Raw genomic sequence first — 23,251 nt, 5'->3', positions numbered from 1 at the left:
TAGCTGGCAGCTTCTAGGTAGTTCCAGAATGGGGCTAATTACCAGAAAGACCATGGCATAAGTAGAGGATTGGGACTTCCAGTCCTACCCTGAAAACCTCCTAGGAGGTGTGATGAGCTGGATTAAGTTGACCACCAATGGCCACTGATGCAATCAGCCCTGCCTATGTAATGAAGTTTTCATAAAATGTCACATGGACTGGGTAAGGAGAGCTTCCAGATAGGTAAATACACGGATGCTCCCGGTGGGTAGTAAGCCATGGGAGCACCCTGTGCATCTCTGCATCTGCATCCTTTGTAATATCCTTTATAACAAACTGACAACTGTGTTTCCCCAAGTTCTCTGAGATACTTTCATAAATTGGACCAAAAGCGGGGTCATGGGAACCCCAAATTGAAGCCAGTTGGTCAGTTCTGCAGGCCCAGAGTTTTTGGCTGGTGTTGGGGAGCAGCCTTGTCAGACTGACCCCTCAACCTGTGAGATCTGACACTATCTCCAGGTATAAAGTGTCAGAATTTAATTAGAGGACACCCATGTGGTGAACTGACTGCAAACCCCACACATTTGGTCATGGAAGTCTTTGGTGTTGATGACTGTTGTGGGGTGAAGGCGTATGTTGAGTTCCTACACATAGAGCAGATAAGGGACTACTGTGTACCCTGGTTTACTGCTCCTGGTTCCCTTGTCAAGAAATCATGCTCTGTAAGTTTCACACTGTCTACTTATGATACTGATTCTGTCGATAATACCATTTTCTGTCAGCCTGATACAGCTGTTAGGATTATGACTATTGTATACTGTGGTTCACTTGTAAGGAATCAAATTTTGATAAATTCTATTCTCCTTTGCATTTGATAAATACACATTGAGCATATAAGGAAGGGAAGTAGGAGATACCAATTGCCTACAATTGATATAATTAATAGTGATTCTAGTGTAGGCTCCAGGTATATTCCCAAAGGAATGTTTTGTGACAAATCATCTGAATCTTTGCAACAAAGCATCTGAGTCTTATGCTTTTTCTTCCAGCAACATCTGAAGCATGCACAAAAGTATAGGGTTTTTTTTTTTTTTTTACTTTAGGTTCATACTATATCTGGCACATCTCCCCATGTTATCCCTCCCCACCCTCCCCACCCTCCCCACCCCCATCTCTCCTCTACCCCCACAGTTGTCCCCAGTGTATGATGCTCCTCTCCCTGAGTCCATGTGTTCTCATTGTTCAACACCCACCTATGAGTGAGAATGTATGGTGTTTGGCTTTCTGTTCTTGTGTCAGTTTGCTGAGAATGATGATTTCCAGATTCATCCACGTCCCTACAAGGACATGAACTCATCGTGTTTTATGACTGTGTAGTATTCCATGGTGTATATGTACCACATTTTCTTTATCCAGTCTATCATTGATGGGCATTTCAGTGGGTTCCAGGTCTTTGCTATTGTACACAGGGCTGCAATGAACATACGTGTGCATGTGTCTTTATAGTAGAATGATTTATAGTTCTTTGGGTATATACCCAGTAGTGGGATTGCTGGGTCAAATGGAATTTCTATTTCTAGATCCTTCAGGAATCGCCACACTGTCTTCCACAATGGTTGAACTAATTTACACTCCCACCAGCTGTGTAAGAGTCTTCCTTTTTCTCCACATCCTCTCCAGTATCTGTTGTCTCCAGATTTTTTAATGATCGCCATTCTAACTGGTGTGAGTTGATACCTCAGTGTGGCTTTGATTTGCATTTCTCTAATGACCAGTGATGATGAGCATTTTTTCAAATGTTTGTTGGCCTCATATATGTCCTCTTTTGAAAAGTGTCTGTTCATATCCTTCATCCACTTTTGAATGGGGTTGTTTGCTTTTTTCTTGTATATCTGTTTTAGTTCTCTGTAGATTCTGGATATTAGCCCTTTGTCAGATGGGTAGATTACAAAAATTTTTTCCCATTCTGTTGGTTGCCAATTCACTCTAATCATAGTTTCTTTTGCTGTACAGAAGCTCTGGAGTTTAATTAGATCCTGTTTGTCTATCCTGGCTTTTATTGCCATTGCTTTTGGTGTTTTAGTCATGAAGTCCTTGCCTATGCCTATGTCCTAGATGGTTTTGCCTACTTTTTCTTCTAGTGTTTTTATGGTGTTAGGTTTTATATTTAAATCTTTGATCCATCTGGAGTGAATTTTAGTATAAGGTGACAGGTAGGGGTCCAGTTTCTGCTTTCTGCACATTGCTAGCCAGTTTTCCCAACACCGTTTATTAACATGGAGTCCTTTCCCCATTGCTTGAAGAGGAAAGAAGTGGTGGGCATAATCCAGGAGACGTATATGCAAGGAAAAGGAAGACCACAAATTGAGAGGCTTTTCCAAAGACAAGGGGATTGTGAAAGGGGAATGCGAGAGGAAAGAAATAAGCTATCACAGTAGTTATAGAGTTAGTGATGAGGACACTTGAGAGAAGTCAATTCAGATGGCTTCAGTATGTTTGCACTCAGGACATTAGATTATCACTGCCCTTGAAATTACTGGAAGGAGGAGGGAGTGCAAGAATTGGGGTAAACCACAGCAACTCATTGCTCTACTTTATATCACACATCAAAGATATAGGTTAAATTTATATTAGGTAATCAAATGGAATTCATTTGAACTGAAGAACTTTCACTGTTTTTGTTAAGAAAGCTGTTTTGATTAGATGCCTATTCCATAAACGTACTTTAAAGACTAGTATGGTATACTCAATCACAGTAATTTCAGAAACAAAAAGTATAGGATTTATTCCTTGAATAACAAAACTAATGTTTTCAATAAACATTGTACTGATTTTGAAATATAAAAATTTATTATAATGAGTGTGAAAATTTTATTTTTGCAATAAATATTTACACATTGAAAGCTGCTTATACATTATTTTGTGATGTGTTTAATATACCATCTTGCATGAGTGGGTCAAGAAACTTTAAGACAAGGCCAAACTACAGGATGCAAGCAAGAACAGAAAACCAGACACTGCATGTTCTCACTCGTAAGTGGGTGTTGAACAATGAGAACACATGTACACAAGGAGGGGAACATCACACACTGGGGCCTGTTGGGGGGTTGGGGGATAGGGTAGGGATAACAGGGATTGGGGAGATTGGGGGAGGGATAGCATTAGGAGAAATTCCTAATGTAGATGATGGGTTGATGGGTGCAGTAAACCACCATGGCACATGAATATCTATGTCACAAACCTGCACAATCTGCACATGTACCTCAGAACTGAAAGTATAATTTTAAAAAATGTTTGTCAGAATAGTAGAGGAAAACATTTCAGATATAAAGAACAAAGTGTAAACTGATGAAGGGGTAAAAAGAAAGTCACATTGGAAATTATCAGTACTAAATAGTAGGCTGTAAAGAAAAGGAAAATATACAGTGTTACTTTATCTGTTTCTTTTGGATTTTTAACTTTTTTGTTTCTGACAGTTTTGTTCATTGGTGTTGAGTGGATGAAATTGTCAGTGAATCTATGAGATGATTATATGGCTTGAATCTGGTGGCATCTAGTGTCTTGCCAAGTGGTTTGTTGAAGTTTTAGAGAATAAGTATTTCTTAAAGAAGCAACCCACAGCCAATATCATACTGAATGGGCAAAAACTGGAAGCATTCCCTTGAAAACTGTCACAAGACAAGGATGCCCTCTCTCAACACTCCTATTCAACATAGTATTAAAAGTTCTGGCCAAGGCAATCAGGCAAGAAAAAGAAATAAAGGGTATTCAATGAGGAAAAGAGGAAATCAACTTGTCTCTATTTGCAGATGACATTATTGTATGTTTAAAAGACCCCATAATCTCAGCCCAAAATCTCTTTAAGCTGCTAAGCAACTTCAGCAAAGTCTCCAGATACAAAATTGATGTGCAAAAATCACAAGCATTCCTATACACCAATAACAGACAAACAGAGAACCAAATCATGAGTGAATTCCCATTCACAATTGCTACAAAGAGAATAAAATACCTAGGAATACAACTAACAAGGTATGTGAAGGACCTTTTCAAGGAAAACTACAAACCACTGCTCAAGGAAATAAGAGAGGACACAGATGGAAAAACATTCCATGCCCATGGTTAGGAAGAATCAATATTGTGAAAATGGCCATACTGCCCAAAGTAATTTATAAATTCAATGCTATCCCCAACAAGCTACCACTGACTTTTTTTCACTGAATTGGAAAAAAACCACCTTAAATCAAAGCAGCATGGTACTGGTACCAGGACAGAGATGTAGACCGATGGAACAGAACAGAGGCCTCAGAAATAAAGCCACACATCTATAGCCATCTGATTTTTGACAAGCCTGACAAAAACAATGGGGAAACGATTCTCCATTTAATAAATAGTGTTGGGAAAACTGACTACCCATAGACAGAGAGATGAAAGTAGATCTGTTCCATACAACTTATACAAAAATTAGGTCCAGATGGGTTAAAAATGTAAACATAGGACCTAACACCATAAAATCCCTCAGAAAAACCTAAGCAATACCATTCAGGACATAGGCATGGGCAAGGGCTTCATTACTAAAACACCAAAAGCAAGGGCAACTAAAGCCAAAATTGACAAATGGGATCTAATTAAACTTAAGAGCTTCTGCACAGCAAAACAACAACAACAACAACAAAAAACTATGATTAGCGTGAACTGGCAACCAACAGAATGGGAAAAAATTTTTGCAATCTACCAATCTGACAAAGGGCTAATATCCAGAATCTACAAAGAACTTAAACCAATTTACAAGGAAAAAAAAAATCAAAAAGTGGGCAAAAGATATGAACAGACAGTTTTCAAAAGAAGGTATTTATGCGGCCAACAAACATGAAAAAAGGCTCATCATCACTGGTCAGTAGAGAAATACAAATCAAAACCATAATGAGATACCATCTCACACCAGTTAGAATGGCAATCATTAAAAAGTCAGGAGACAACAGATGCTGGAGAGGATGTGAAGAAATAGGAAGGCTTTTACACTGCTGGTGGGAGTGTAAATTAGTTCAACCATTGTGGAAGACAGTGTGGTGATTCCTCAAGGATCTAGAAATAGAAATTCCATTTGACCCAGCAATCCCATTACTGGGTACATACCCAAAGGATTATAAATCGTAGTATTATAAAGACAAATACACGCTATATTCATTGCAGACTGTTTACAATAGCAACGACTTGGAACCAACCCAAATGCGCATCTATGATAGACTGAGTAAAGAAAATGTGGCACATATACACCATGAAATACTATGCAGCCATAAAAAATGATGAGTTCATGTCCTTTGCAGGGACATGGATGAAGCTGGAAACTATCATTCTTAGCAAACTTACACAAGAACTAAACAACACTGCATGTTCTCATAAGTGGCTGTTGAACAATGAGAACACATGGACACAGGGAGGGCAACATCACACACTGGGGCATGTTGAGGGATTGGGGGCTAGGGGAGGGATAGCAGGGGGTGGAGAGATTGGGGAGGGATAGCATTGGGAGAAATAACTGTAGATGACAGGGTGATGGATGCAGCAAACCACCATGGCACATGTACACCTATGTAACAAACCTGCAGGTTCTGCACATGTACCCCACAACTTAAAGTATAATAAATAAAAAAAGAAGCAAATATTCCACCACAGATTAAGCTTTATTTAAACTCTGATTTTATAAAAGAAAAATAAATGTTTAAGTTTATGTTTATAAAGACTATAGCTTTTATCTAACTATTCTAAGTAGTTCATTTTAATGAAATATATGGATTTTTTTTTGACCAGAACAAGACTTAAAAATGACATCAGAGGGAGAACAAGAAAAGCTTCAAGGATGTGAAAATAACCAGCAACAGGTATGTAAAACTTTAATTTCAAATTTCTGGTTTTCTTTGCTTTCATAACATAGCATATTTCAAATGAAATTACCTTTGAACTGTCCTTTTAGAATCAGTTGATTATAATATTTAATTTTAAACCATTTTACCTCATTATAAATCTTAAAATATTCTCAGAATGCATAGTGATTTACAGCTAATCTTTTCCCTTCAAAGTAAAGCCCAAAGTTCCTGAATATTGTTTACTTTTCCTTTTTTATAACCTCCTAACTAATAAAGAAACATCAAATATTGAATTATAATTTCAAGCAATCAAAATTATGAACAATTCAATAGGGATGGCTGCCAACTTGGGTTCATGTTAAATGAGTAATCTTTGCTGATGGTTCAAAATTTGCAACTTTATATTACTAGTCACTAATACCATGATTAAAAATGTATTCTCCATTGTGATTTTTAATTGACTGCAGCATCTATGTTCAAGGAGAGAATAGGGTCATAAAGTCAACCCAACCGCCTATCAAGAGAACCAGACTGCAGAATGAAAGCTTTGGTGTTAGGGCACAAAGAGTAACTTTCTAACTTATTTCAATATAGGAAATTTGTAACTATGGTTAAAAAATTTTTAATCCACTGTCATTAGTGGACCTTAGAATGTATTGAAACTTAACACTATAACCTGTATAGAATAGCTATATAACACTATCATATTACAGTATATAATTTGAATTTAAATTGTAAGAATTTGGCTTTGTTTCTGATTAGTGTTGATTTTGATTTCTATTAATTTAAAGTTTGCCTACTCCAAGTAGTAATGTTTGGAAAAAAAAAGCACTCAGGTGTGCACTGTTCAGTATCACTATTTCAGGTACAGTGAGATAAAATCTTAAGATGCCTTTATAATACTACTGCAAATCATCTTTTAATTCATTTTTGGTAAATTAAACACTTCATGAATTAATCTTAGTCCAAACACACAGTTACAAAGTTAAGATTGATGGTTTATATTTTCCCCTATTTTAGGCTAATGCATATATTTTTTTTTTGAATTTTCCAGAAACATTTTATTACCCAAGTCCCTGATTTATCGCACTCTGAGAATACCATAAACAGTGATGAAAATACAAAATATTGTATAACTGGGATGTTGAATATAGTAATACACAGTAAAGTTATTTAAAATTTGGTTGATATATTGAGAATAGCAGCAAAGACTTAACCGTCTGATGATCACAGAAAATCAGAAGATATGATTCAGTGACATATTAATCAATTTAAAAGACCCATTGATTTCATACAACATTAATGGAGGCACCAAAACAACGCACTGTTATCAAATCAGGCCTAAAATAACCCTGAAAAACTCAATACAATATCAACTAAATTTAGAATATTTTTTTAAACGCATCTAGAGTAGAGCAAAAGATACTCATTCTAAAGTCGTCTTTATTAGGTTACTAATAAAGAAAAGTAATACAAAAAGGATATATTAAAACTATGTTAAGGCTCAGATTTTAAAACAGGAGAACCAAGGAAATCCAGTTATGGCTATTACTGTGTTCTTATAGTCTTACAGTGCCTAAGAAGTTAAGCCCTTAGAGAATGTAAAAGCATGCACCATTCATTAAGTACAAGTATTGTGGGAATCTGAAGGTAGCCAACGCAAAATCTAGTAACTGCAACCTTCACTTTTAAATTCCTCTATTAGGTGGTTTAAAGATAGATCCTTAATAGTTTTTTAAAACTCTCTTTTTTTGTAGTTATTAAAATATGCATCCTAGCAAAAATGTATGGCTCATTAATCAATTCATAAAACACATAGTCAATCTAACAACACCAATTGTTACGATATAAAAGAAACTTCTTACAAAAGAAGCTTTATTAGATGTCAAAAAAACCCTGTTTTAACTCAGAAATGAAAAGTATTTGTGTAAGGGTCTTTTTGTAAGCTAGTTAAAGGTGATCCAGCTGGAAGCTTATACCCTGGGATGCCTGTCTCCAGGCCTTCAAATTTTGGAGACAAAGGCTTTAATGCCAGTCTACTGAAATCAAACATTAATGAAGTCTGTAGTTATCTGTATATCTTGGAGAAGGCAGAGTGAAAAATATATCATCAATTAATTAGCTTCCTATTCCCATATCTGATCAAAAGGGGAATTTCAATGACGTAGATACTAAAGCTCCATCATCATTCCAGTTGGAACCTTGAAAAAAATCAAACGCTACCATTTCATACCTGCTCCAGCATTGGAGCTGTTTCACTGTAATCTTCCCTTTTTTCAGCACCATCCTCCCCAACAGCTTTGGATGCCAACAAACCAGTAATCTTGTTCAGGCGAGCTCTCTTTGCCTGAAATGAGTTGCCTTGATTATTTTTCCTCTTGTTTGATAATGTGCTCTCTGGCTGTGGAAAGATCATCTTTGGAACGTTCTCTACATGAAGTCCTACAAATGTTTCACTAGATTTAGGCAGATCTTCCTTCTTCTCTACGTCTGGTGTGGCTACATAAGTTGAAGTTTCTTCCTTCTTTGAAGGTACTTTAAACCACTTTCTCTCATCTTTATCCTTATCTTTATTGCTGTTGGCGCTGGTTCGAGGTTTACTCCCTGTTTTGTTCTTGGCTGCATCTGCAGCAGCTGCTTTGACTAAAGCTATCCAATCCTCACTTCCCATAGACTGGTTACACGATCCAGCTGGGTCGATAGGACAACACCAGCTTAGTGGATGCTGGGATTTCACCTGCCCCTTAGCATCCTCGGGCATGACTTTAATGTGCATTCTTTTTAAACAACGAATTCTCCATCATAAAACTGAACTGTAAATGTTCCTTCTTTGTTAATTACTTCGATCTTGGCAGGGTAATAGTGACAGTCTGTCCAACGAGTCAGAACTTCTCCTGCTTTAAAATCAAAGAAATCTTCCTCATCTTTTAGCCCTTCTTTTCTTAGTGCCGGTCTCTCAAGGGGTCGTAATCTATTGCTATCCCAGTAAATCCACTCATCATAACGATGACTCCAGTGCTTAAAATAGACCAACATCTTGCCCTCCTCATAGTCGATTTTTTTCAATTCGTGATGGATACTGAGTGCTGACTGTTTTTCTCTATGTTTTCTCATTTGATTTTGGTAATCGTCAAAGGTATAGAAGACATAGTGTACATTTAACAGATGTAAACCATTTTTGTTAAGTAGTGCAGTGCCTCCAAATGAGCACCAATCTCAAAAGTGATTCCAGGGTGATTTGGGGGCTTTTTACTCATCTTGAGATCCTGTTCTTCAGTATTTTCTTTTCACGACTCGCCTTCTCTCTGCACAGCAGCAAGCATCTCATTTTCCAGAACTCTATCCTAGCATCTCAGCGGTTTCACTCTGCTTCTTCTGTGGTTTCAAATTTTGGTTCCTGTTTTTCAGCAAGCACCTTCACATTTTTGATATCCTAGGATCCAAATGAAAAAAGAAAAATGAAAGACAGTTGGGAAAGCTTATTGCAGAAAGGGGAAATTTTCCTTTCTGTTCCTGAAGCCCCACAATGCCACATTCTCTAAATCTGGCCATTTAGTGTAAACTCCAGGAGGTAAAGATAGAAGGGGACAGATTTCATGGCTTTGTCCTTTTATTTCTCTATTTCTGCTCATCACAGGGGGTGAAAATTTATATTAGACAGCAAAGAGTGGAGGGAATAAAAGCACAAATTTCAAATGAGCCCTTTTTGAAAGTGTGGAAATTTTTGTTTTATTCACTCAGACAGAAATGATTCAGACTTTATATGAATATTGATGAAAAAATCATAACGTAATTTATGCTAATAATTATATAGTGATAAAATTAAATACAAAATATTTTAATGACCATTATCATGACAGAGTCAAGTGATAAAATGAATGAAAACAAAAAAGTTCTTTCTATTAGATAAAATAATGGCAATTGTTATCAGTGTTAAACTTTCATTGAAGGTTGCAGAAAAAAATGAAAACATGCAGAAATAAGAAAATGGAAGTGTCAAGAAACCTACATGCCGATTACAGTGACAGTGATGATGATGAATTAATCCAAGAAAGAAGGAGCAGAAAACCTGATAATCATCAATTTCCCAGGCAGAAGAGTGAAAAGTATAATAGGTAAGCCTATAGCAATATCTAATAGTAGCAATATTTAATAATATAAAACATCTTAAGTATAATAAATCTGTGTTAAGGATTTTATATATGTTACATGCTTATATATGTTAAGAATTTTCATTATAGCATCATCATATCACAAAACTAGAGATAGTCTAAAATCCCATTAATAAGGAAATAGGTAAATCGTCGTACCCATTAAATAACGTAGTATGCAACCCTGTTTTTAAAATTAGATTGGATCTATAGTATACTGATTACTTCATCAGTAATGTATATTTGAAACATTTAGTTTGATAACACATCTTAAGTAAATTTTGTCAGAATATGATATTGTAATATCTTGATACTTGTAATATCTACTGAGTTGCAAAAGGAAACTACATGCTACCTTGGCACTTTGCATTACCAACAAAATTGCTAGTTATGACATTTGTTTCTTGTTCTCAATGCATGAGTGCTCAAATATTGATTCTCACGATAATCTGAATATTGTCAAGGGATTTCACATGGGGATCTATATTCCATGTAAATATTCAGTGTATTGGTAAAACTTGTTAAAATATATCAAAGGATCTTTGATCTACCAAGTCAGTAGTTCACCCAGTTTTTTCCTGTAAAGAGTAACTACTTTAGGCTTCGTGAACCAGAAGGTCTCTGACATCTTTCATAGACAATAGATAAATAGGTAGCACTGTGTTCCAAGAAAACTTTACTTACAAAAACAGGCAGTGGGCTGAATTTGGCCCACAAGTACTGATTTGCTGACTCCTATGCCAAAACCAAGGTGCTGCTAATGCAGTGAACCTCCTCTTTTGAGGCACTTTGAATGCATCCCATTATCCTTTCAAAAGATATTTCAGTATGTACAACACTGTATTTTACAACAATGACTTCCTATTATATAATTTATAAGATTCAGTAGACAAAATTAGATTTGAATTTTTACCTTTTTTCATCTTATAGAATTTATTATTTTAATATGACTAACCATTTTGTATATTTGATGATAAAATATCTCAGAGTTGAGTGATTTTTCTCAAGTAAGAAATACTGCCCTTTAGTCTTTCTGTGGTCTTTATAAGCATGACCAAAATGATAGCCAGCTTTATAATCTAGAAATGTTCAAGGGGTGTTTTAGTTCTATAATTTTATGATGTTATTTAGTACCTTGGTCTGACTTGCCATATATGTCTGGCTTGACATACATATACGTGTGTGTGTATGTGTGTGCATGTGTGTGTGTTTGTGTGTGTATAATTTTTAAAAGCTTTTAAGATATTAAAACATACTATGTAACTAATCATTAATCATTATTAATCATTATGAAATGATTGAAAATGCCCTTAAAATTAACCTGTCTGTACTCATGGACTCAAATTTCCTTTCCATTCACTCTAACTCACTGCTATAATTTTCACTCTCACCACTCCTCCAAAATTGTTATTCTCAAGGTTGTCACTGATTTTTCACTGTAGTACATCTAGACATAATTTTTTTAGATCTCGCTTTATGTAACTTATCAGCAATACTTGACCCAATGGAAAACTCTCTCCTCTATAACACTTTCTTCACTGGCCCTCAGAATCTCACTCACTCACCTAGATTTTCCTCCTGACTTTCTAGTCCATCCATCTTAGCCTGTTTTGCTTATGTCTCCTCATCTTCTACCTTTTACACATTGAAGTGACCCAGGGCTCAGTTCTTGAGGTTTTTTCTTGTGACTTTTACTAGCTTGTATATGCTAATAATTTTTAAATTTATACCTCCAGCCCATTTCAGGCCTATTTATCAACCTGTCTACTTGACATCTCTCCTTGATTAACTATTGGGTACAGCAAATTTATCAGGTCCAAAATCTAGCTACTGATGGTCTTCCTCCTACCTGCCCCTCATGTAGTCTTTTGTTGTTCCATTAATCATAACTCTTGTAAATGCTCTGCCCAAAACCCTGCTGTCATCCTTGACTCACACATGCTTTCTCTGTCTCCCTCCCCCAACCCCCACCTCTGACACTCCACAGCTAAGATGTTAGCAGATCTCGTCAGGTCTAACTTCACAATATATCTGAAAACCAGTCACATCTTTCATGTCTAAGCAACTCCACTATCATCTGATCGGCCATCTAGATTAGCATAATAGACTGCTAATTGGTCTTCTGTTTCTCCATGTTTAATCCTGTTTTCATCAATTCTTAACCAGTGAACCTATTAAAACATGTCAGATTATGTCACTCTTTTGGTTAAAAACTTCTAATTCCTTCTCATTTCACTCAAAATACATGCCAAATTTTCTCCTAATACTGAAAAGCCAGCACAGTATCTGACCTCTTATTTTCCTGATTTAAGCTTTTGCGTTTCTAGTCTGGTTTATCCTGGTGTACAGTTTTAAACATTAATACTCAAAGTACAGTTTGATATGGGTTCATTCTGACAATTTTACCTGGCAATTATATGCTCTTTATGCTCTTTATGGACTCTTTTGGCTCTTTTTAATGAGCTATACTCTCTATATTAATAGTTTTCTAATTAGGGAGAAAAGTCCAATATTGTGGTCATTCACCATTCTATTACTGGTAATTATGATCATTTGAATCATGGTATAAGGAATCATAGGAGTTGCAAACTTCACTGGTATTTTATCAGGAATATTAAAATATTCGTGTGGTGAATGCAATGGATGTAAAAATTCTTTTCAAAGGATTATGAGCCTTTAGCTTCTGAAATAAACAGATAAAAGTTGGATTTGGCCAGGTGCGGTGGCTCACTCCTGTAATCCTAGCATTTTGGGAGGCCAGGGCAGGTGGATCATTTGAGGTCAGAAGTTCAAGACCAGTCTGGCCAAAATGGTGAAATCCCATCAATACCAAAAATACAAAAATTAGCTGTCAGTATTGGTGCGCCTGTAACCCCAGCTTCTTGGGAGGCTGAGGCAGAAGAATTGCTTGAGCCTGGAAGGTAGAGTTTGCAGTAAGACAAGATCTTGCCACCGCACTCCAGTCTGGGCAACAGAGCGAGACCCTGTCTCAAAAAAAAAAAAAGTTTGATTTATTGCTTTCTCTAGTAAGTCTGTGCTGGTCAGGCACAGTCTCTTTTTTTTTAATTTTTAAAATTTTTTTTATTTTTTTATTGCATTTTAGGTTTTGGGGTACATGTGAAGAACATGCAAGATTGTTGCATAGGTACACACATGGCAGTGTGATTTGCTGCCTTCCTCCCCTTCACCTATATCTGGCATTTCTCCCCATGCTATCTCTCCCCAACTCCCCACCCCCCACTGTCCCTCCCTTGTTTCCCCCCAACAGACCCCAGTGTGTAGTGCTCCCCTCCCTGTGTCCATGTGTTCTCATTGTTCAACACCCGCCTGTGAGTGAGAACATGCGGTGTTTGATTTTGTGTTCTTGTGTCAGTTTGCTGAGAATGATGGTTTCCAGATTCATCCATGTCCCTACAAAGGACGGGAACTCATCATTTTTGATGGCTGCATAATATTCCATGGTGTATATAGGCACAGTCTCTTGTAATGAAGCAGCTACTAAGCCTTAAAAAAGGTTTGTGGAATAGTGAAGTTGAAGGCTTGGCTGACTCTCATAGGCATGACTGGGTTGACATCATCTGGAGTAATGTGGTTATCTGCGTAAGACTGTTGTGGATTAGTTGGCACTTCCAGGCATGCTGATTGGAATGAGTTTGTCTCTGGATGTCTTCAGAGGCAAGTGGCTGACATTCATTGGTTGGTGTTAGTGAGGCCAGTGGTCATTGATTGACTAGATTAAAAATTGGTTCTGGGTGGCTACCTCTTACCATGGCTACAGGTCAGTTTTCCTTAGTTTGTGGCAATGTTAATCAGATGTTTTCTGTTTGAAAGTTGCCTTCTATCAACTATGCTCAAATGAACACTATTTTATATTCCAGAATTATATACTTATTTTTTAAGTTTGAGTCAAGAGAAATTGTTTGTTATCTGAGAAATATAGTTTTTAGAAGCTTAGTCTTAAACAGAAGACTCATGTACATATATTTTTGGTAAAATTGCTGGATTTATTTTTGTTTTTTGTGTTTTTAGGGGCTCAGGCTGAACTCCTACATAATAATCTCCAATGGGAAATTTCAGCCTTTTTGTAAATTTATGTAGGTACATGATAGTGATATTCTTATTCACGTTTACCATTTTCTGCTGATAAATCCAGCTTTTCATATTTGGAATAGATACCACACTGTAAGTATACAAAAGTTTCTAAATCATTTCAAACAAAATTCAAACTAATCAGAATAGTGCTATTTTTGAACTACATATAAAGACACATAGGTATTTTAAAAGCAAGTGTTTCTTCCCTTTAAGATAATTTTACAGTTTCTTTCAGGCTATATGTGCCTCATAGTATTCTGAAAACTTAATTTAAATGAAACATGTTAAAACAATAACTATGGCACAAATCCAACTATGACCCCATGTCTAAGAGTCATTGCCTTGCAGGCAGCGAGCTCCAGCCTTTTAGCGTAGCATTCAAGTTTAGTGTAGCATTCTTCTTTCGGTGTTTGCTTTCATGTATTTTTTTTACCTTTCAACTTCCCAGGAAACAACTGGATGCCATGTGCCTAATCCCTGTGCTCACATTCTGTTCTCTCTATAAAATGGATTTCTCCTACTGTTTTTGTTTTTGTTTTGGCCTGGTGAGCTCCTCTTGTCTTTTGCCTCTTCCATAATGTCTTTCTCATGTTCATATATAATTTTTTCTGGTAGTCTTCCAGAAAAATAATGATATCAGTTTTAGTGAAATGGTTAAGGATGAAGGAGAATAAAATCTCTAATTTTCTTACCTCCTTGTAAAGGAATATTAGCAGTGATTACTTTCTCCAGAAAGAAAATAGTGTAGACAGACTAATCTAGAGAATACTCAACTGTGTCAATGCTGCTGGAAGACTGATTAAAACGATGTGTTTCAACTGGTTGCCATGGAACCCTTACTGTAGTGGCTAAGCACAGACAAATCTTGAGAGAACTTTGACTGCAAAAGGGAGTAGAGAAATGGGTAACAAGTAAAGAAGAAGAATGCGAGATTCAAGTGACTCTTGTTTCTTTTTCAGTTTTAAAATGGAAGCTGTTAGAGTATTCTTGTTTGCTGTTCAGAATGAGCTGGTAGAGAAGAAATGTGTTTTTTGAATTTGGTTTTGTTTGCATGTCTGAGGATTGGAAAGTTATCTTTTAAATATCTATAGTAAATCAATTATTCATACAATTTCTATTCATGTTTAGTTTTATCAGAAGTGGTCTTTTTTCAGAATTGGTTCAGGAATGGAATATTTTAATGTAATGGTACATGAAAATCATGACTTAAACTCACATGCATTTATTTTTAGAAATTCTATAATAATAAACATACAAACACTAGGTCATATTGGATAGAATTTAAATTTGCCTTGATGATTTATGTATCACAGTACCTTTGAAAGTAGCATCACAAATCGCTGTGCTAAGGTAGTCTAAAATAACAGGTATGTTTCCTTTATGGTTGTTCAGATGCTGGGAAAGGGAAGCTTTCTAATTAATAATAGAAAAGCAAACTACTGAAAAAATAATTGCAGACTGTTACTTTTGGACTGTATAGTTCAAATGTAAAAATTAAATGTTTCTGTGGACCAACAGTGTCGTTGACATGTCTTGTACACTGAGCAAGTTTCGGTTGAATGCATGAATAAATAGTTGAATGGATGAATGATTTTTTTTTGTGAATTTCTTTAGAGAAACCAAATTTTCAGTTTATTAAAAGCAGGTTTCCAAAGCTGCATAGGTATAAAATCTAATTTTTAAAAAATTTCAAGATTCAGGGATTATTATTTGTAATCATAGAAAGAAATAGAAAGATAATATGAATTCATCTGCTATTATATTACTTGTAAACACTTGAAAATAAATATTACTTTTATAGTGTATTATAGAGTATCCTGAAACACATATTTTGGAGCCAGAGTTCATGGGTTTGAATGCTTAATCTGCTACTAACAAGTTTTATGAGATTGGGCAAGTTATATGGCCTTTCCATGCCTACTTTCTTACTTTATAAGATGCCTAGTATGTTATCTACCTCACAGAATTGTTGGGAGGATTCAAGTGACTTAAACACTTGTACAGTGTTTAGAATAGTACATAGTGTCTGCACCGTATGTCCTGAAAAGCTCACTAATGTCATAATTTTAAAAAGTGTTTCTGTTACATAAGCAATATTTATCAAATAAGTCTTAGTACCAATTAAATCTTGTTTGTATAGAAAACGACAATAAGGTCAGGTGCGGTGGCTCACACCTATAATTCTAACACTTTGGGAGGCCAAAGCAGGTGGATCACCTCAGTTCAGGAGTTCAAGACCAGCCTGGCCAACATGGTGAAACCCCATCTCTACTAAAAATACAAAAAAATAAAAAATGAAAAATAAGTAGGTGTGGTGGCAGGCACTTGTAATCCCAGCTACTCAGGAGGCTGAGGTAGGAGAAACACTAGGACCCTAGAAGTAGAAGTTGCAGTGAACCGAGATCATGCCATTGCACTCTGCCCAGGCAACAGAGCAAGACTCTCTCAAAAAATAAATAATAAATAAATAAATAAGTAAATAGGGGCAACAAGAGAAAAACCTAGTGTGTGTGTGTGTGTGTGTGTGTGTGTGTGTGTGTATATATATATATTTTTTTTTTCTATCAAATAATGCAAGTAATATGTTTTTTCTTTTTCTTTGGCTGTCAGAAAACTAATGCTACCCTTTCCATTTACTTTATCCCCTTGTAGAAAATGATTGTATTTTACATCACCTGTGAAATATTACCCGTAAACTTTATGAATAGGAGAGAGAAATCATAAATATAGAGCTTTTATATAGAAAATAGTTATAGTCTTTGTATTTTACATATTTACTATTTGCCTGATTGTAATTTTTTCTTTTAGGCTTGCAAAGAAAACATCTAATAAAAAGAACAAGGTATTGTAAAAGTAAATTGTCAAGAATGTTGTTGAAAATCCCTTATTAAAGGTCACTTAAAAAAACAGACAATCTTTTGTAGTAAAGATACTGGCTTTGAAAAAGCAGCAGTAACCATTCATAAAGGTACCCTTTTAACCACAGTCTATTAACTATTTTAAGAAGTACTTTGGTTTTGCTCTTAAAAAAAGATGAATAATTCCCACTGGTGTACATTTAATATATGCTATAAATATTTGGGGGACATTTTGAAACAGTGTTATTTATTTTATAGGTTAAAAGACATCTATATTTCAAGGATGACCTCGATGACATAATTCAGTCATCTGAAACAACCTCAGAGGATGATGAGTTGCCTTACTCTGATGATAAGAATTTTATGTTACTCATTGAACAACATAGAATGGAGTGTAAAGGTAGGACCAATGCATAAATATAAGGCTTTTTCCCTAGCCTACAGTAATGTTTGCACACATTGCTTGACACTGTACCATAGATCACTGATGTGTTATAGGGATGTTCATCTCAGAAACATGCTTTTTGTGAATATGGAATGAGAACTGCTCTGTCTTGTATACTCTTAACCAAAGAGCTGTGATCGTTCCACTGTACTTTTCTCAGTGTGAATGACACTCCCAATCTTTTTCCTGACTCTACTTCTCTCCTGTGCCTTTACCCAGGGGCAGGTCATTATGTCATATGTTGAATAATGTGATAACTCTTTTTCAACTCTTTTCCCTACTGTTCCACCTTCCAAAACCATGTTCTATTCTGCAACCATAATTATATACATTTTAAAAGTTTACATCTGATCATGTTACCTGCTTGCTTAACACCCAACTGCCACTTGTCATTGCTATAAGGTAGACATGTCAGCACTCTAGCTTTATTTAGCTTTATACTGCATCATTTATTGTCCTTTTTTCTCTCCATGTCACAGCCAGTGTCCCAGGTGTTTGCTCATACAATCCTTAGCTTTAGTGGGGTATAGTTGGTATATGTTAAAGTGCACATATGTGAGATGTACAACTTAATAAGTTTTTTGATAGGTGTATACACCTGTGAAACTGTCACCATAATGAACATAGTTATCTTATCCATCACCCGTGAAAGTGTCCTGTGCTGCTTTATGTTCCCTTTTTAGAAAAACTGCTAAATTGTTTTCCAAAACGTGTACCATTTTCCATTGCCATCAACAGAATAGGACAGTTTCAGTTGCTGTGTTGTCACACTAAGTATTGCAGTATTTATTTGTAGCATTCTCATGGGTGTGGATTTTGTGCATGATCCTAATGACTAAACATGTTGAACATCTTTCCATATTTTATTTGCCATCTGTACATCCTCTTTGGTGAACTGTGTTTTCATATCTTTTTCCATTTACAATATTAGGTGGATGTTTTCTTGCTTGTTGAATTTTAAGAGTTCTGGACACTATTACTTTACAAGAACATTTTTTCCAGTTTGTGGCTTGACTTCATTTTCTCAATGGCGTCTTTTCTAAAGAGCAGAAGTTTTTACTTTTGATGAACTCTTTTTAGTTACAGAGTTTGCATTTTATGTCATATCTAAGAAATGTTTGCCTAGCACAAGTAATTTTCTCAAAATTTTTACAAAAATTTTATTCTATGCTTCATTCTAGAAGTTTTATAGTTCTAGGTCTTACATTTAAATGTATGCTTCATTTTGAGTTCATTTTTATATATAGAATGAGGTATATGGATTCAAGTTAACTTTTTGGATATGAACAGCCAGTTGTTTGAGCACCATGTATGGAAATGGCTATCCTTTCTCTACTACATTGCCGTCCTGCCTTTGTCAGAAATAAACTGGTTGCCTGTATGTCATCTATTTGCCTGTGGACTCTATTGAATTCTATTAATTTACAGATGCTCCTCAAATTATGGTAGGGTTACTTCTGATTTCAGCCAAAAGCTAAGTGGTACTTCATTAAACCCATTGTAAAGTTACTAAATTAAACCACCTTAAGTTCGAAACTGTCTGTATTTGACTTTCTTTATATAGGTTGAGCATCCCTAATTCAAAAATCCCAAATCTGAAATGCTGTAAAATCCAGTGTTTTTATTGTCAACCTGATCTCACAAGTGGAAAGTCCCATATCTGAGCTCATGTACACAAACTTTGTTTCATGCAAAAAATTATAAAATATTTAAAATTACCTTCAGAGGCTAGGCACGGTGGCTCATGCATATAATCCCAGAACTTTGGGAGGCCGAGGCGGGAGGATTACTTTGTGTCAGGAGTTTGAGATCATTCTGGCCAACGTGGCAAAACTGCATCTCTACTAAAAATACAAAAATTAGTTAGGCGTGTTGATGCACACCTATGATCCCAGCTACTCAGGTAGCTGAGGCAAGAAATCGCTTGAACTTGGGAAGTGAAAGTTGCAATGAGCTGTGATCTCACCACTGCACTCCAGCTTGGGTGACAGAGCAAGACTATCTCAAAAATTAAAATAAAATAAAATTACTTTCAGGCTTTGTGTATAAGGTGTGTATGAAAAATAAGCGTATTTTATGTTTAGACCTGGGTCCTATCTCCTAGAGGTATCATTTTATATATTTGCAAATATTCCAAAATCCAAAATCTGCAATACTTCTGGTCCCAAGCATTTTCAATAAGGGATGTTCATCCTGTACCAGTGGCACATTGTTTTGATTACTATTGATTTATAATAATTCTCAAAATCAGTTTTCCAATTTTGTTATTTGTTCTGTTTTGGCTGTACTAGAACCTTTGCATTTCCACACGAACTTTAGAATTGACTTGTCAACTTAAAAAAAGCCTACTGGCTTGTTGGACATTAGGTTGGGATTGTGTTGTATTTATAGATTAATTTATGGAGAATGAACATCTTAACAATAATGAATCCTTCTACTCCTGAAGAAGTGTATGTCTGCATTTATATAGGTCATAGTTAATTTTCTCAGTAATATTTTGTAGTTTTTAGTATATAGGTCTTCTTGTGTTTTATCAGATGTTTCTGTATTTCACATTTTGATATAGTCATAAATGATATTTAAAAATTTTTACTCTGATTGTTTTTCACTAATATATAGAAATACAATTGGTTTTTCTATGTTGATTTTACATAGTCCAATCTTACTGAACTCACTTAGTAGTTCTGGTACATTCTTGGAAGATTTGATCAGATTTTCTATATAGACCAAAGGCTGTCAAACTTTTTCTTAAAGTAGTTTCTTATTAAAGACTTGTGGAAAAACGGGTCTCTGTTTTAGCTGTTTGACTCTGCTATTGTAGAATAAGAGCAGCCATAGACAACCTGTACATTAATGAACATAGCTGTGATCATTGACAAAGACAAGAAGCTGGCCCATAGGTTAGAATTTACTCAAACCTATTGTGTGATCATGGTTGTGTATAAAGACAGATTTATTTATTTTTTCAACTGGGATGACTTTTCTTTTTCTTGCCTAACTAAACTAGCCAGAATCTTCAGAACAATGCAACATAAAAGCAGTGAAAGGAAACATTCTTGTGTTCTTCATCTTCTGGGGAACATATTCAGTTTTTCACCATGATGCATGTTAGCTGTGGGTTCATCATAGATGCTCTTTATCATGCTGATGAAGGTCCCTGGATTCTTACTTTCCTGAGAGTTTTTCCTTTTTAAAAAATCAGATTCATCCATGTTCCATCAAAGGACATGAACTCATCATTTTTTATGGCCGCACAGTATTCCATGGTGTATTCCATGGTGTATTCCATAGTATTCCATGGTCCTGGACATTTTCCTTGTCCAGTCTATCATCGATGGGCATTTGGGTTGGTTCCAAGTCTTTACTATTGTAAACAGTGCTGCAATGAACATTCGTGTGCATGTGTCCTTATAATAGAATGATTTATAATTGTTTGGATATATACTCAGTAATGGGATTGCTGGATCAAATGGAATTTCTATTTCTAGGTCCTTGAGGAATCGCCACACTGTCTTCCACAATGGTTGAACTAATTTACACTCGCACCAACAGTGTAAAAGTGTTCCTATTTCTCCACATCCTCTCCAGCATCTGTCTCCAGATTTTTAAATGATTGCCATTCTAACTGGCGTGAGATGGTATCTCAATGTAGTTTTGATTTGCATTTCTCTAATGACCAGTGATGATGAGCATTTTTTCATGTTTGTTGGCCTCATATATGTCTTCTTTTGAACAGTGTCTGTTCATATCCTTTGCTCATTATGGAATAGGTTTGTTTGTTTTCTTGTAAATCTGTTTTAGTTCTTTGTAGATTTTGGATGTAAGTCCTTTGTCAGATGGGTAGATTGCAAAAATTTTTTCCCATTCTGTTTGTTGCCAGTTCACTCTAATGATTGTTTCTTTTACTGTGCAGAAGCTCTGGAGTTTAATTAGATCCATTTGTCTATTTTGGCTTTTGTTGCCAATGCTTTTGGTGTTTGTCATGACGTCCTTGCCTATGCCTATGTCCTGAATGATTTTGCCTAGGTTTTCTTCTAGCGTTTTTATGGTGTTAGTTCTTATGTTTAAGTCTTTAATCCATCTGGAGTTAATTTTAGTATAAGGTGTCAGGAAGGGGTCCAGTTTCTGCCTTCTGCATGTAGCTACCCAGTTTTCCCAATACCATTTATTAAACAGGGAATCCTTTCTCCATTGCTTGTTTTTCTCAGGTCTGTGAAAGATTGGATGGTTGTAGATGTGTGGCGTTGCCACTTAGGCCTCTGTTCTGTTCCATTGGTCTATATCTCTGTTTTGATACCAGTACCATGCTGTTTTGATTACTGTAGCCTTTTAGTATAGTTTGAAGTCAGGTAGCGTGATGCCTCCCGCTTTGTGGTTTGTAGTTCTCCTTGAAGAGATCCTTCAAGGAGATTGTAGCAATTGTGAATGGTGGTTTGCTCTTGATTTGACTCTCTTTAAGTCTGTTATTGGTGTATAGGAATGCTTGTGATTTTTGCACATTGATTTTGTATCCTGAGACTTTACTGAAGTTGCTTATCAGTTTCAGGAGATTTGGGGCTGAGATGATAGGGTCTTCTAAATATACAATCATATCATCTGCAAATAGAGTCAGTTTGATTTCCTCCTTTGCTAATTGAATACACTTTCTTTTTCTTGCCTGTTTCCTCTGGCTAGAACTTCCAATACTATATTGCATAGGAGTGGAGAGAGAAGGCATCCTTGTCTAGTGCCAGATTTCAAAGGGAATGATTCTAGTTTTGCCCATTCAGTATGATATTGGCTGTGGGTTTGTCATAAACAGCTTCTATTATTTTGAGGTACGTTCCGTCCATACCTAGTTTATTGAGAGTTTTTAGCATAAAGGGCTGTTGAATTTTGTCAAAAGCCTTCTCTGAATCTATTGCAGTAATCATGTGGTTTTTGTCTTTGGTTCTGTTTATGTGGTGAATTATGTTTATAGACTTGTATATGTTGAATCAGGCTTGCATCCCCAGAATGAAGCCTACTCGATAGTGATGTATAAGCTTTTGGATGTGCTGTTGCAATCAGTTTGCCAGTATTTTATTGAAGATTTTTGCATCTATGTTCATCATGGATAGTGGCCTGAAGTTTTCTTTTCCTGTCGAGTCTCTGCCAGATTTTGGTATCAAGATATTGGTGTCATAAAAAGATTTGGGGAGGATTCCCTCTTTTTGGATTTTTCGGATTAGCTTCAGGAGTGGTACCAGTTCCTCTTTTCATGTCTGGTAGAATTTGGCTGTGAACCCATCTGTACTTGGGCTTTTTTTGGTTGGTAGGCCATTAATTGCTGCCTCAACTTCAGGCCTTGTTATTGGTCTATTCAGGGTTTCAACTTCTTCCTGGTTTAGGCTTCGAAGAGTGTAAGTGTCCAGGAATTTATCCATTTCTTCGAGGTTACTGGTTTATGTGCATAGAGTTGTTTATAGTAATCTCTGTTGGTGGTTTGTATTTCTGTTTAATCTTTGGTGATATCCCCTTTATCATTTTTATTGCATCTATTTGATTATTCTCTCTTCTTTTTTATTAATCTGACTAGTGGTCTGTCTATTTTGTTGATCTTTTCAAAAAAACAGCCTCTGGATTTACTGATATTTTTGAAGGGTTTTTTGTGTCTCTATGTCCTTCAGTTTTGCTCTGATCTTAGTTATTTCTTGTCTTCTGCTAGCTTTTGAGTTTTTTTGATACTGCTCCTTGAGGTCTTTCAATTTTGATGATAGGGTGTCAATTTTATATCTTTCCTTGCTTTTCTTGTGGACATTTATTGGTACAAAGTTTCCTCTAGACACTGCTTTAAATGTGCCCCAGAGATTCTGGTACATTGTGTCTTCATTCTCATTTGG

The 23,251-nt window shown here is 35.9% G+C and overlaps 1 protein-coding gene and 1 pseudogene across 1 annotated transcript in view; one reads left to right on the top strand and one right to left on the bottom strand.

The window, feature by feature from the left end:
• The window catches only part of ANKRD62 (ankyrin repeat domain 62), a 63,997-nt gene that overhangs the window by 28,481 nt on the left and 12,265 nt on the right, over positions 1-23,251 (top strand). The window contains 5 exon segments of the mRNA XM_064379454.1: positions 5,789-5,859; positions 9,795-9,806; positions 9,808-9,959; positions 16,896-16,929; positions 17,204-17,345. Coding sequence (XP_064235524.1) covers positions 5,789-5,859; positions 9,795-9,806; positions 9,808-9,959; positions 16,896-16,929; positions 17,204-17,345 — 411 coding nt within the window.
• On the bottom strand, positions 8,072-9,101 carry LOC135276043 (PHD finger protein 20-like protein 1; annotated as a pseudogene).

This window comes from Aotus nancymaae, unplaced genomic scaffold (genome assembly GCF_030222135.1).
Source record: "Aotus nancymaae isolate 86718 unplaced genomic scaffold, 86718_ANA_hifiasm-v0.15.2.pri h1tg000020l, whole genome shotgun sequence".
Lineage (NCBI taxonomy): Eukaryota > Metazoa > Chordata > Mammalia > Primates > Aotidae > Aotus > Aotus nancymaae.
This window is presented reverse-complemented; position numbering and strand designations above follow the sequence as displayed.